This window comes from Manis pentadactyla, chromosome 7 (assembly GCF_030020395.1).
Source record: "Manis pentadactyla isolate mManPen7 chromosome 7, mManPen7.hap1, whole genome shotgun sequence".
Taxonomy (NCBI): Eukaryota; Metazoa; Chordata; class Mammalia; order Pholidota; family Manidae; genus Manis; species Manis pentadactyla.
This window is the reverse complement of record NC_080025.1, coordinates 105,015,233-105,029,960: the sequence shown is the minus strand read 5'-3', so window position 1 is coordinate 105,029,960 and position 14,728 is coordinate 105,015,233. Positions and strand designations below refer to the sequence as shown.

Genomic DNA, 14,728 nt, shown 5'->3' with positions numbered 1-14,728 from the left:
CAACACCAGCTGTTGAAGAGTCTGTCATTTCTCCATTGTATATCCATGGCTCCTTTATCGTATATTAATTGACCATATATGTTTAGGTTAATATCTGGACTTTCTATTCCTGAGAGAATTTATAACTGAAGGGCCAACTACATCTGATGTAAAATATACCATTTCTCTAAAGATATATAGTGAATTGAAGAAGATTCAATTCCTGAGACATTCATTAACCTGGGTTCCAGTGGGCTTGAAGGTTTAATGGGTTCCCCAAAATGCAACACATTAGGAATATACCTGATTGATGTTCTTAATATTGACAAGAATTTGTTAATTGTGTCAAATTCCATCACAACAAATGAGGTTAAATTAATTGTAGTTCCATAATAGCCTGAGAAGAGCACTGTCATTGCACCAGTTACACTGGCTGGGCTCCACCAAGGGATTCAGCTCTGGGGTCTTCATGAGCTCCCCAGCCCATGACAACAGAACAATGCAACTGTAAATCCTTGAAACTGCTTGCTGGTAGGAGGGAATGATTTTCTTTGTATAAGCCTTGCCTAACTCAGGTTAGGCAGGTACTGGGAGAACCAGTGATTGACTTGGTGTTAGGAAGTGAAACTCCTATTTCCAAATGTCACCACTTTCTAGTGTGGGATCTTCGTCAAGCCCTTCGCTGCCTCAGTTTCCTTTTCTGTAACAGGAGGGTTAGCTGTAGGATTGGTGCAATCTTTCCCACCCCCACAAATTCCAGGAGTCTTCTCTTTGGCAAAATGAAATTGGAAAGAGCTGGGACCAGCCATTTGGAATGGGCTAGAACTTGGTTGTAAACTGCACGTCTTAGAGCCTCTGTGTGAAAGCGCTTGGCCACCATTACAGGTTAGTTTGATAATTATCCGGCCAGGGACTGTTGAGAAGTAATCTTATAGGGGTTCCAGGCTAGCTGAGGGGACAGCTGCTGGGAGGAAGTGGGCGTGGCGGTCATTCCCAACTTCCTTGTTTGGAGTAAACTTCGGCAGCATCTGGCTTCGATGTTTGCTTTTCCATCTGTTGATGCGCTTTTTGGAGCTCTCCTGCCTGCCAGAGAAAACATCTAGAAGAAGCGCGTCGCCAAATCTTAGCCGTTCCCGTGGGTCCCCAAACCCCACCAGCCTCCAGAGAGGGAAGGCGAAGTCGAGACAAAAAGCAGGCGCGCCTATAGCGCCTTGGCTCCAGCCGCTCGCAGCGAGTAGGTGGAGAGACAGGGCCCTCGGCGCCCGCCCCGCGGCCCAGCACACCCGCGCGGGGGCGCGTCGTGCCCCTCTCTCAGCACTCCTGCCGTTGATCCGGAACTTGGCGCTGGAGATGGGGCAGCGGCGGGGCGCGCCGGCTGCGCCGAGCGCCTAGTGCTCCAGCTGCCTGTCGTCCCCGCGCCTGCGGCCGGCGCGCTCGCTGGGCTCGGCTCGGCTCGCGGCAGCCGACCTGCGGGGCATCGCGCGCTGCGCCGCCGGGAGGGACGCGGCCGGGCGCGGGGCTGCGCGCTCTGCCGCGGGAGACCCCGGGCTCCGCCGCCGGCCGAGCCATGACGGACACCAGCAGCAGGAAAGAGGGCTTCAAAAAATGCCGGAGCGCCACTTTCAGCATCGATGGCTACAGCTTCACCATCGGTGAGAACTTTGCCGCCTCCGTCCGACTCCCGGCGTGGGCAGACACCCTTTCCGGGGGCGCGGTGGGGGTCCGGCTGGGCCGCGAGCCGCGGCGGCAGGGTGTTTGCTCACAGACGCGCGGAGAGACGCAGAGACAGAGTGATAGAGACATCTAGACAGAGGTGTGAATGGGAAGGCTAACCCAGGGCAGAAACACAGAGACAGAGAAGCCGGGGCAGAAACTGGGACAGTGACAGAGACGTGGAGGCAGCGATAGAGAGATGCAGAGGCTGAGAAAGACACACAGAGAGAGGTTCAGACAGAGATTGAACAATAGTTGCTACAAAAGTTGAAACAAGGAGAAAGGGAGACGGAAAAAGTGAAAAAGAGGGTAAGGAGGGAGGAAAGGAGAGGGCGAGGGAGAGAGGTGGGAAGAGGAGAGATGGAGGGAGAAGAGAGAGGCGATAAAGCAGAAAAAAAGGCGCATTCAGTCTGGCAGAGAGAGGCAGGACGCAGGCATGGAGGAAGGGATGCATGATGTTACTGAGCTAATTGAAGAAAAGCTGTCCCCTGTCCCCCAGAACCCCAGTGGTTCCCTGTTTTCTTTCCTTCCCAAACCCTCTACCAAAAGGGGTACCAGAGCGGGGCTGGAGGAATCTTCACGGCTATTGGAGGGAGCAGGACCACAGGGCCTGGCCCTCTGGAGGCTGAATTTGAAGAGATCAATTTTTGATGATTTTACTGCTGGTCCCATGCTGTGCGCTGTCTTGAAACAAATGGTCCAGCGCTTGCCTCCTCTTTCTAGGAGGTAGGCAAAGCCAGGGGGGGCCCTCCTCTCTGGAATGCCAGTCTGCAGAAGGGCAGGGCAGAACCAGGTGCCATCCAGCTGCTGCAGCACTTGCACTTTTGAACATGCTCCGGTCACTATGGCTTTAAAAGTGAGCTTAACCCCAAAGCCTTGGAATGTGAGAAGTGTGATAATTTGTTTTGGTGGGCTGCACCTGCTTGGAGGTGTAGCAGAAAATGAGGAGCAAGCAGAGACCAACAGTGAGAGCTCATCTCTGCACCACTTTTGCTCCTTCTAATGAAGTGACCCAAGATTTCTGGGGCAGGGACTTAACACATTACTTCCAGAATTAAGTCTAAACTCCTTAGCCTGTTTCCCAAGGCTCTCCATTCTGGCTTGAGTTTGCCTCTCCTGGCTCAACTGTTACTTCAAAGCTGTTTCATCCCCACGTCATTGCTTGTTCTTACCCATAACCGACCCTGGGGGCCTCTGCTCAGGTTATTCCTTCCTTCAGGCAGGAATGCTGTTCCCCCAACTCTGCACTGAGAAATCTTGGCTAACCTGGCTCTCACTTGCTACCTTCTCTACTCTCCTTCTCCATCAGAAAGAATTTCTCCCTGTGCACTCTCCTTAGACTCCTGGACCTCTGTGAGGTCACACCCTGCCTTGAACACTTATTTCCACACTGTCGTTGGTTCTCCTTGTATGACAAATTCCTTAAGGAGGAGACTGTGTCTAATTTAATCTTTTACCCTCTAATTTATTATGGTGGGTGCTTGGGGTTTTGTAGAAATGAACTAAAGGTTACTGAGGTCAAAAGTGGTTTATTGTAAGGCCACTGTCATGTTAATATTAGTTTTCTTGCATACGGTAAGAAAACTTTCAAACATCATTTTTAAATATCTTACCTGGTAGTTCACTGTGAAGTCTTATCTTCCAAAAGTGTGGATTTGAAAACCCAGGTTACTGTGTGGTCCTCCCTGACCTAAGCCCTTTCCTCCTTTTGCTTCTGTACTCACTAGAAGGAATGGTCTGGCACATGGTTATGGTCTGCTGGTCAGAAGGGGCCTCAGAAGTGAGCTGGTCACATCCTGGTGAGAGAGCTGTCAGTCTCTTTCAGATCTCTGGGCATTTATTCAGTCTTCCCTTTCCATCTGTCCTTTCCTCTCTCCTTCATCAAATGCTTATTGAATTTTACTGTATTCTAAGATACAGCTTACCACAATGCCTGCCACATGGCAAACATTCAATAAATTACAATTGTAATTATTCAAGGTCCTAAGCTAACATTCTAGTGAGTTTATGAAGATAAATCAGACTTAGAAACTGGTATTCAAGGAATTTGTACTCATGGGGAGATGTGATACGTTCAGACATAATATCTTACAAAGTCGAAGCTATTAAGTGCCATTAAAGACATTTTAGAAATTTTAGACATTTTAGAGAACACAGATAATCAAGAAGAAAGAAGGAAATCATTTGTAATTTTATCACCCAATGCTAAATATTATTAATCTTTCTTGTATATACTTATAGTTCTTTTTTATATACACGGTATTTTAAGTGAAATGCAATCATCATGATTGGTAATCTGTTATTTAATATCTTACTAGCTTTGCTTCATGCCACACAGTATTTATTTAATCAATCTATTGTTGGCTATTTAGGTTGCTTTTAATTTTCACCATAATGAACAATGAAAAGAGACTAAATCTTTAAGTACATTCATGAATACTTTTGAGGATAAATTTCCAGAAGTCACAGAAAGACTTACTGTGCCAACCGGGCAAGTCAGTTAGCGTCTCTGAGCTTCAGTTTCCTTCTCAGAATAAATGGGGCTCATAACACTTTCCTTATGGGTGACCCATGGCCTGGAGAGTGAAGTGCCATGCACGTGTTCTCACACTGTGAGTGTGTGCCTTGTGTCCCTTCCCTTCACCTGAAGTCATGCCTGACCAGAGCTGGCTCTGGCTGGGAGTGGGTGAGGAGCAGTGGTGTGGTCCTGAGCAGGGTGGGTGTGCTCTGGGGCAGGTGCAGAGGTGGGTCAGTACTGGCCTGCACTGGTGGAGTGGCCGCCAGGAAGCCCTGAACAACTGTACTGGTCCCTGACAGCAATCAGGAACAAGAGCAAAGTGGGCACTGGGCTCCCTCCTGCCCTCCATGGTCTGATGCATCTCCCTGGGCTGCACAGTGTACCTGGAATGTCTAAACAGCCTCTACGGACCTGGACAGAGCAATGGGCAGAGTTCACGTGGGGCTATGGGGAAGTCGGGGGCTATGGGGAGAGGGGCATTGCAGGAATGACCTCTGAGCCCGGTTTGGGAATATGGCCTGGGACGCAGAATGAAAAGGGGACCAGGATGGTTAAATTGGATTTGGTAGTCCAGAATATCACAAGCTCTGGAGTTGGACATTTGGGGTCCAGTTTCTGAACTTTTTCTTCTCTTTGTTGGGATCTTGGAGAGGTGGCATCACATAGTTAAAGTTCAGTGTCCTAAGCTGTATAGTGGACATAATAAATAGTGTCTACCTTGCTGGGTTGGGAAATTAGATGAGATAATGCAGGTAGAGCTCTCAGGCATTAAGATTCTTAAGTCTACCCTGGCTGCTATAAGAGAATACCACAGACTGGGTGGCTTATACAACAGAAGTTAATTTTCTTACAGTTCTGGAGGTGGCGGTGCAGACACCTGCAGATCTGGTGTCTGGTGAGGGCCTGCCTCCTGACTCACAGATGGCTGTCTCCTCACTGTGTCCTCATGTGGCAGAAGGGGCGAGGGAGCTCTCTGGGGTCTCTTTGATAAGGCACAGATTCCATTTATGAGGGTTCCATCCTCATCACCTAATGACCTCTGAAAGGCCCTAACCATCAGATTGGGGGTTAGGATTCAAAATATGAGTTTGAGGGGGGTGTGTACAAAAATATTCAGTCTATAGCACTATTATTATTGGAAGTTAATAAACATTTGCTGAACATAGCACTCAAATAGGCCTTGCAGAAGGGCAGGGAACCATGGGGGGAAATGGACAGTGTAGGGAAAAACATCCAAGACTCAGAACTGAAAGAGTTAGTTTCTTACTGACTTGCTCTTTAATCTTGGGCAAATCCCTTAATATGGGGTGTCAATTTCTCCATCTGTAAGTGACCTGTTGAGTAAGGAAACCTCTGGGGTTCCTGCCTCTAGGAAGGAGGTGAACTTGGAGTCCTGAAGCCCCCCTAGCTTTCCCAGGGTGGGAAGGTTCATGGAGATGGCTCAGTGAGGTGCACTGGGAATTTCTGCTGAAAGATGTTTTACAGAGTTCAAAGCAAAGCAGAGCAAATTGCATGTAGGACTAGTAAAGAGTGAAATTATTCTTTAAGTAAGTAGACTGGATTTTGTGTATACAACTTTGCTTGGTAATTCTAACTTGGAGGGAAGTTGATAACCACTGAGCTAGACACAAGAAAGGAACAAAAAGCAAGTCAGTGAGTTAGCTGCCTAGGTCTTCCAGCCATTTCACCCTTGTGATATCAAATCCCAGTGGGAAATGGGGGTTGGGGGGAAGTTTGACTGCAGGGTTAGCTCCATTCTGATGTGATAGGAAGCCCTTATGGCTTCTATTCATGTTACTAGATTTGTTTGCTATGAATAACAAATGCAATAACAGGTAATGGTTATAGAAGCACCCAGCATGGGTCCTGTTTAATAAAAACTTGTTGGATTGGAGAGTCAGTGTATGTAGAGGTTAAGTGCATGGGTTCTAGAGTTTGACTATCTTGGTTTAAATTTTGGCTTCACAGTTAACTAGCTGTGTGAGTTATTAGCTGTTACATTGTTGGGAGAGTTCAAAAGGCTGAGAATGTAAGAATCCAGCCCACTCCAAGTGCCAGTAACTGGTAGTCACTGGTTGTGATGGTGGAGAGGCCCTGATATCAGGGAGCAGGTAGGTCTCCCAGACCCACAGCTGCTTCCTGGCTGGTGCTCATAGCCTGCCCCTGGCTGCCTCCCATAGCCCCCCACCAGCCACTTACATTGAGTGCTGGCCTGGCTGCATGGCTGTCTTTGTTTGAATGTAGGGTATCTGGAGTGCCTGCCTCCCACCAGCTGAGTGCTTCCAGCTGGTCCTGGATAATTGGTGCCAGCTGCTCTGGGGATCGCTGGTTGGGACTTCCTGTGGTGTTTGGCAGGCAGGCTCTGGAGTGTGGTGGGAGCTTGGCCTGAGAACCAGGCCTTCCCCAAAAGGCACTGGGGTTGGGGGCTTGGAAGCAGAGTTGCTGGAAGTTGGTTTTTATTTGTTGGAAGGCAGTATCTGCTGGACAAAGGTCCAAAGCTCTCAAGACTCCATCCCTGAGTATGAGTGCACATATGTTGCTGCACATCTTTTCTCTGAGATGAAGTCACACTGATTGCTTTGCTGACCCTACCTTTTTCTCTGCTTCTGATTGCTGCGCTTTCTCTCTCGATAAACACATAGAGTGGCTTAGGTGTGATTTCATGGGCTTGGAGAAGAAGATAAGAGAAGGACCAGCTGTCCTTGACTTGCATCACCAGTAACAGCCAGCATTGGGTTAGCCTTTAAGAAAGGGCCTTGAAGGCAGTCTGCTCGGGCTGTTAGAAGTGAAGGTGCAGGTGGGGCAGTTAATGGCGAGTGAGGGTTTCAGTGCAGCTCTTCAGACTGCAGGTCGGAGCTCTCTCCTGCCTTTGTATTTTGTATTTTTTGGGTTGGAATGCTGTGTTGGACTTGCTGAATTATATATTTTATTTACCAGACATCTTGACTATTTGGTGATCATCTCAAAGGATTCTTGTGGCTCATAAGGTGGAAAGAACATTTCTTTACTTTTAGACACATCAGACTTTGAATTGCTGAGCTCTCATATTCGCTATTTATGAGATAATTTGACCACTCCTTTCTGAGTCTTGTAAAGTAGGAATAATAACATCTGTATACAATTATGATAGTTTAAAGGTGCTGGCCCCGTCACGAGACCTTCCCAGGTGCTCACACATCCTAGGTTCTGCTCCATCTCTTCTCCTTCCTTAGTTCATTCCAGAGCCGAAGGTATTCCGGCTGGCTCTTACCCGTTCACCCTGTAACGACAAAGCGCTGGAGCGCTCCAGCCCTCTGGGAGCTGCAGCTCTCTGAGAGGCCCCAGGAGAAGGCTGGCGTCGTTTTACTCTGGCTCTTGGGAACAGGGAGCCCAGATGAACACAATAGGATTTAGGCATCAAGTGGGAAAGTGGATGGATTTCTATTTTAAAGTCATTAGTTTACAATTTCCAAGAAAGGCTTATTATGTCTAGTGATTCATCATCTTTCTTTAACTGTTGGACATTACTTTAGATTTTCAAATTTTGTCAAGTCAGTAAATACTGGAGGGGAATCCAGCATCTCTTAAAGAGGGAACCAGCAGGACTCTGAGCAGAACCAGATCCCAACCATCTGCTGGACCCCAGGGAAACGCAGCTTTCCAACAAGATGCCTTTTATTCCTACCTCATCTGGGTCTTTCATGAGGCCAACTGTTTAAGACAGTGAAAAAAGTTTAAAGATGCAGAATTTAGGCCAGTTGTGTAAAACTGTAAACCTGCTGTTAGTGACTATTTTAAAGAGGATGTTTTTGGGGGGTGATTATGCAGTTTTTATGCAAACTGTTGCCCCATGTTGATGATGATAATAAGGTCTCATCGTTTGTGAAGCACGTTCCCAAACATTGACTTATTTAATTTACCAGTAACTCTGTAAGAAAACTATGAGCAGCTCCATTTTACAGGGGGAGAAACTGGGGCTTCAAGAAGTCAAAGTGACTTGTTCCAGAACAATTACTCCAATCCAGTTTCTACATTTTGTGAAGCTCAGGCATCAGAGACAGAAATTTGGGAACTGTCTTAGATTCCTTTTCCTGTGTCCCACCCCTCCTCCATGTAATTAGTCATCAAGTCTGTAGATTTCCTTCTCTAAACCCTTTCCCATTCATACTTTCCCTTCCACCTCCTTTGCCTTAGTTCAGACCCCCCTCTTCTTTACCGAGTCCATTACAACATTCCAAGGGTCTCCCCACCTCCCAAGTTGCCTCTCCTCTAACCTTCTTCTCAATACAGCAGCTGAAATGTTCTTCTGCAACACACAACTGATTGGGCAATTTAAAACTATCCTGCAGCTTAAAACCCTCAGTTTTAAAACTATCCAGTAGCTTCCCATTGTGTGCAGGATCAAGCCCACATTCCCAGGTAGGGCTCACAGGCCTTCCATGATCTGGTCTTGCTTTTCCTCTTGGCTCCTACTTTGCAGTGTCCCTGCCTGCCCATGGATTGCGATTATTCACTTAGCCTTTCCTTATGGAGTGCCCACCACATGACAGACATGGTGTTAGGTATTAGGGATTCAATGTGAGTAAAACTGATTAGCTCCGTGGAGCCCACAGGCATTAGTGGTGTGACTGTGTTCTGTCCTCTGACAGCATGGCCAGGGTGCTGTAGGACCGCCTGACAGTGGGATGGAACCTGGTCTGGGGCTTTGGGGTGGGCTTCTGTGATGGAGGGGGTGGGAGAGTAGGTAAGAGAGCATCTAGGTGGAGCGGACAGCCTGTGCAGAGGCCCTGTGGCAGGAGGGTGGGTAGAGGAAGAGCATAGATCAAGAAGAGGCTAGAGAAGTGGGCAGAAGTTCTTGTAGACCAGCTGAAGGGTTTTGGTCTTTTTCCCAAGAACCGTGGAAAGGCAGTTAATGGTTTTAAGCAGAAGTGATCAGATTTGTGTTCACCGAGGCACATTCTGGCTGTACTGTGGCTGGTCAGCCCATGAGTTTTTGTTGTCTGGTCCTGCTGTTGTGTAATAATTTTGTGTGCATGGCATTCCTCCCCTGTATCTGGGCCTTTCAGCATCCTTCTGAGTATTCCTTCTCTCTTCAGACTAAATCAGACTTTAAGGCTGCCAGAGAGGTGGTCCATGGGGGCTGGAGGCTCTCATTTTCCTAATTACTTAATTCATTTTTTAACAAAATGAAGATAGAATTATTAATTTTATTTGCCTGTAAAAATGATCCATGTTTATTTGGGAACTCAGGAAAGAAAACCTCATTATCTGGAGATGACCCTTGTCAATATTTAGGTAAATTTAGTACCATATTTTTCTTTATCCTAGGTTCACATTTATATTTAAATGGGATCATGCATGTTGTTCTGCTTTTAAAGACTTAATTGTATGAATGGATATTTAAAATTACTCAGCTTGGGCTTCTCTTGGTATCTAGGCCATGTTTTATGCTCATCTCAGTTTCCCTAATCCTGCCACCCCACAAGCCAGGTGAAATTTATCTGAATATTTCACATCATGGCTCATTTGGGCAGTGCTGTCTCACCAGTTACGCGCACACACACACGCGCGCGCACACACACACACACACACACACACACACACACACACCCCACATATACTTATTCTCTGTGTGTATGTAGTTGAGCATTTGTGATGCAGGTATTATTCTAAGGGCTTTGAAAACACTAGTTCATTTAATTCCCAATTTTCTGATGGGGAAACAAAGGCATTTACCTAGGGAAGTGGAGAGAACAGGACTTTGAATCCAAAGCATCTGAAGCTAAAATGGTTATGTGTGTATCTAACTATGCACAGGAGATGGCCAAGGAAGGGCTCTTCTTATACCTGTGGGACGTGCCTTTGGAAAAACTTCAAAGCACTTTTGGGTCATGCAACCTCTCTTCTTAGCATCCTAATGAGAGGCTTTACGACCTTGTCTGAGGGAGGTAAACAGGGTGTTAAGCTTTCTGGACCTGAATGTTTCTTGTAGCTTATTTCAACTGAAAGCTCAGTTGGTCACTCATTCTTTCATTCTTTATCTTACAAACATTGGCTAGGTGCCTACTAACTGGCAAACATAAGGAGACATTAGACAAATTCCTCATTCTTAAAAAGTGAAAAGGTTTGTAGGGAGACCGATACTGAAAAATGATGTCTCTGGGCCAAGTGCTGTTGGAGAGGCTTATGAAGGGTGAGGTGAGGGCAGGAAGGTCACTGCCTGCAGGAGTCAGCATGGGCTTGGACTCCATTTTTTCCTGTCTTGCCTTCCCTTCCCCTCACTTCTGCATTCCCTCCATTCAGTTTTATTGAGGTATTATTTACATACCATAAAATTCACCCATTTTAAAAGTACAATTCATGGTTTTCAGTGAATTTACAGAGTTGTACACTCATCACCATGTAGAACTACCTCATTGTTTTATTTTGAAGTCTCCATTTTATTGATATATACAGTTGTCCTTTCACCAACTGATGGACACGGTTGTTTCTGTGTTTTGGCTATTATGAGTAATGCTGCTATAAACGTTCATGTGACAGGTCTTTGTGGGAAACAAGTTTTAATTCTCTTGGGTAGATTCTTAGGAGCAGAACTGCTGGGTTGTATGGCAAATTAATGTTTAACTTTTAGGAAGTGCCTGGTGTTTTCCGAAGTGCCTGCACCATTTTACAATCCCACCAGCAATGTATGAGAGTCCTTGACCCGAGTTTTAAAGAAGTAGGAACAACTAGATCAGTGGTTTTCAAATACTCAGGGGCAGGGCTGGCTGCATAGGAACCAAATGGGGAACCTACTCAAGACTTCTGGGCCCCATGCTTTGGAGACTGTGATTCTGCAGTTACAGATGGGGCCTGGGCATGTGCATTTTTAGAAAGTTCTTTCTAACACTGATGTGAAGCTTTGGGAATCACTGAACTGGATGAGGTTGAGAATGGGATTGGCAGGAGAGAGATTTTGGAAACATTCTAGGCAAAGAAAATAGCATGTATAAGAACAGCATACATAATATGAGCTTATAATGGTGAGCAGTAGGAGTGGAGAGAGGGAGAGAGAGTTAAGGAGGGACCAATTAATTCTTTGACTGAAAACATTTTAGAGGAACTTTTTTTTTTAGTAGCAGACACTAGTCTCAGAGCTTTATATTTAATTTTCAACAACCCTTTTTACTCATTATTATTCTCAGTTTATAGGCGAGGAAACTGAGGCTCAGGAGATCAAGTAAGTAATAGGACTGGGACTTGAAATCAGGTCTGCCTGGCTTTTTCCATTATAGCAGTTTGCTTGTGTTCTATGCAGAGCACTGTGCGAACACGGTCTTGGGATTTCATATTCATTTTAGGAGAATTCATTAGCATTCTAATATTACAATTGATTCTTTGGCTTACTGTGCAATCACTGCTATTTGCTTTTCTTTTCTGTGGGTTAGAGGTGTATTAGATTTTCTCTAATGGAAATGACAATATTTAAACATTCCAGGGAGATGCAATGAAAGATCCCAGAGTTATACACTTTGAGCTCTAGTTTACGTCTGCTTCAGGGAGAGTTCACTGGCTGCTTCTTCCTTCCTGGCCTCTTTTGATCAAGGTTGCATTTACTGACTGTGCAGGCACTTGATGCTGGGTCTCTGGTCGCTGTCTGTCTGAGCTCTGCAGAAGTGGGAGGTTAAGGCCCTCTGGAATCAGGAGTTGGAGTTCCGCAGTAGGGCTGTTTTCAGAGCTGCATGCATGATGAGGGGAAACTTGTAGTAATTACCGAACAGATGCTCTTAATGAGGTCTCTGCTGGATTTCCAGCTGGCGGCGAGAGCTCTGCACTGGGACGGGAACCTTGCAGCCACTGGATCATTATGTGACATCACATCCTCCCCTTGTTGTCATAGCAGCTGTAATCATCCCACTGAAAGTGTCCCTCAGGGTGATGGCAAGCCACATCTTTTTCCATTAATGGGAATCCGTGGTGCTTTTTTTCATGCTAAGGAGAAAAAGAACTAGCATATTAATGCTTTTCAAAAGGAGAAAAAGCTTAACAATTTTCAGCATGATATTACTACTATTTCTATTATTTTAACAATTTTTATGCAAGTCACACATGTTGACTGTGGAAAATTTCATAAAATAAGGATTGGCAAGGAGAACACAAAATCCTACTTGCAGTATCAGCAGGTATGGAGAGTCACTGTTAACAATTTCATAAATGTTTTCTCTGCTTGGGTTTTAACACATATGCACATCCATTATTCTTATTTCAAATATGGGAGTATTACTCTGTTGTTGTTTACTTTTTTCCCCTACCTAATGATGTGTCATTAAATATTGTTTCATATCAATAGTCTTCAACAGAATTTTGAAGGTAGCTAGCATGGTTTTATTTAACTGATCTTTGTTGCACATTTAAACTCTTTCTGCTGTCTTGCTATAACAAATACCACTCAGTGACTATCATTGTTTATGCATCTTTATAAATCCTTTTTGTTTTAGGATAAATTTTTCGAAGTAAACTTGTTGATTAGAAAGAGTTGAATATTTTTGAAGCATTTGAAATATATATTCTAACCCCTGCCTCCAATGTTGAACCAGTTTACAATTCCACACGTAAATGTTTATATTTTTTCTCAGATGGTTTTCATATTGTTTTTAGCATTATAGATTTTTCTCTTTGGTAAGTTTTTATATTAGATTTTGATTTCTTAATGTGATGGTTAATTTTATGTGTCAACTTGTATAGGCTAAGGGATGCCCAGACAGCTGGTAAAACATTATTTCTGGGTGTGTCTGTGAGAGTGTTTAGAGAATAAATAAGCATTTGTTTCTGTAGAATGAGTATAGATCATCCTCGCCAGTGCTGGTGTGCATCATCCAATTTGTTGCAGATAATGGAACTTCCTGTCTCCAAAATTGTGTGAGCAAATTCCTATGATAAATCTCCTCTTACATATGTATCTGTATGTATCCTGTTGGTTCTGTTTCTCTGGAGAATTTTGACTAATACAGACAGCTTTATTGAGGTGTAATTTACCATGAAATCAACCTACTTTAAGTATACAATTAAATGATTTTTAGTAACTTAACAGAATTGTGTCTCTGTCACTACCATCCAATTTTGAACATTTCCATCACCTCAAAAAGAATGCTATGCCCATTCATAGTCATAGAATCCAGTTTTATAGCCAATTTTCTGCCAATTGTTATGTCTTTTAGCAAGTTTTATTTTTCACTGCCAGTCATTTTGTGCCTTTCTAGAACTCTTGTATTAATTTCCAAATTGTTGGATTACAAATTCAAGAAAGTCTCTAGAAGTGCCTGTGTATGTTAAGAACTCATGTATCTGAAAATCCCTTTCTAACATGGCACATAAATTGGTGCCATACAAGTGTTGGATGGTAACTTTTTTCTTCTTCAAAATTCTATAGGCACTGATTCTGATCTCCTTGGATTTAGCCTCCCATTGGAGAAATCTGAAGCCTGACTGATTTTTCATGCTGTCCAGGCAACCTTGTTTTTCTGCCTGGGTGCTTATAGTGTTTTTATATTTTTTAATTACAAAAATTTCTATCTTTGTAGTCAAATTATTTTGCAAGTATGTGGGTAGATGTCTCTTTTAATTGACTTTTAAAGAAAGCCAAAGGACCACTTGATCTGCATATGCAGTTTTTCTGGAGATTAATAAATGATTTCTTCTATTGTATCTTTGATTATTACCTGTTTTTTATTTGTTCTGAATTCTCTTTCAGGAACAGACACTGTCCCTATATTGAGTGTTTTCCACAACTAGAATCACTTTAATTTCCCTGTTATTTCCTTCTGATTTCCTTTTTGATTTGACCACTGAATGGATTTTATGTAATATCAATTTGGTTCTTTAACTCTTTCCAATGTGTCCATTACTTATGCTATTGCATTTTAATTTTCTTGGGATCCTTCCTTCTCTCCTACATTTGTTTTCTTTGCAATTTCAATTGCATTTTTATTTCCCCCACTCATGTTTCTCCTTTATCCCCCCATATAGTGCAGTCCCCTTATCATGCTTGGGGCATGTTGGTGTGTATTACTCCTAGTTCAGTTTTCTGTTTCCATTAGGCCATTACCTGATGAATCCTACTCTACTGAAGTGGCCTCTACTGTCTCCTGCTGCCTGATTCTCTGGCACTCTGAACACGAACAGGCCACAGCTATCAGTATGCATTATTATCAGAGTTCATCCCGATGGTATGTTGCCTTTATTTGAGAGGAGTGTGTTGTGCTACCATTAAGTCTCTTCTCCCCAACATCAGTTAGTATTTTCTTGAGTTTGTGGCTTCTGTTTAGATTTGGAAGAGGTAGGGGCTGGAGCTGGGGAAGAGAAGATGGGAACAGAACCTGAAGTTGAGAGATGAAAGGGGGAGTTTGAAGCATCTTTCTTTCTCTCAGTCTCTCCCTCTGGTCTCATGGTTGGTTTCATTCATCAAAGCTAGGCTGTGTCAAGAGCTGATGCCTCAGCAGCTGTTGCTCAAGTCCAGTTCCATCTAGTCTGTATTCCTCGTCAGTTGCTCCCAGGTCCTGG

General features: G+C 44.3%; 1 protein-coding gene across 3 annotated transcripts in view; it reads left to right on the top strand.

Annotated features, from left to right (window-relative positions):
• Positions 1 to 1,021: 1,021 nt before the first annotated feature.
• PDE1C (phosphodiesterase 1C) overlaps positions 1,022 to 14,728 on the top strand; it is a 479,464-nt gene continuing 465,757 nt past the window's right edge. The window contains exon 1 of one of the 3 annotated variants that reach the window (XM_036897373.2): positions 1,022 to 1,631. In XM_036897373.2, coding sequence (XP_036753268.2) covers positions 1,547 to 1,631 — 85 coding nt within the window. In that variant the 5' untranslated portion in view covers positions 1,022 to 1,546. The remainder of the gene's footprint in view (positions 1,632 to 14,728) is intronic. The other 2 variants (XM_036897380.2, XM_036897374.2) reach the window with 2 other exon arrangements.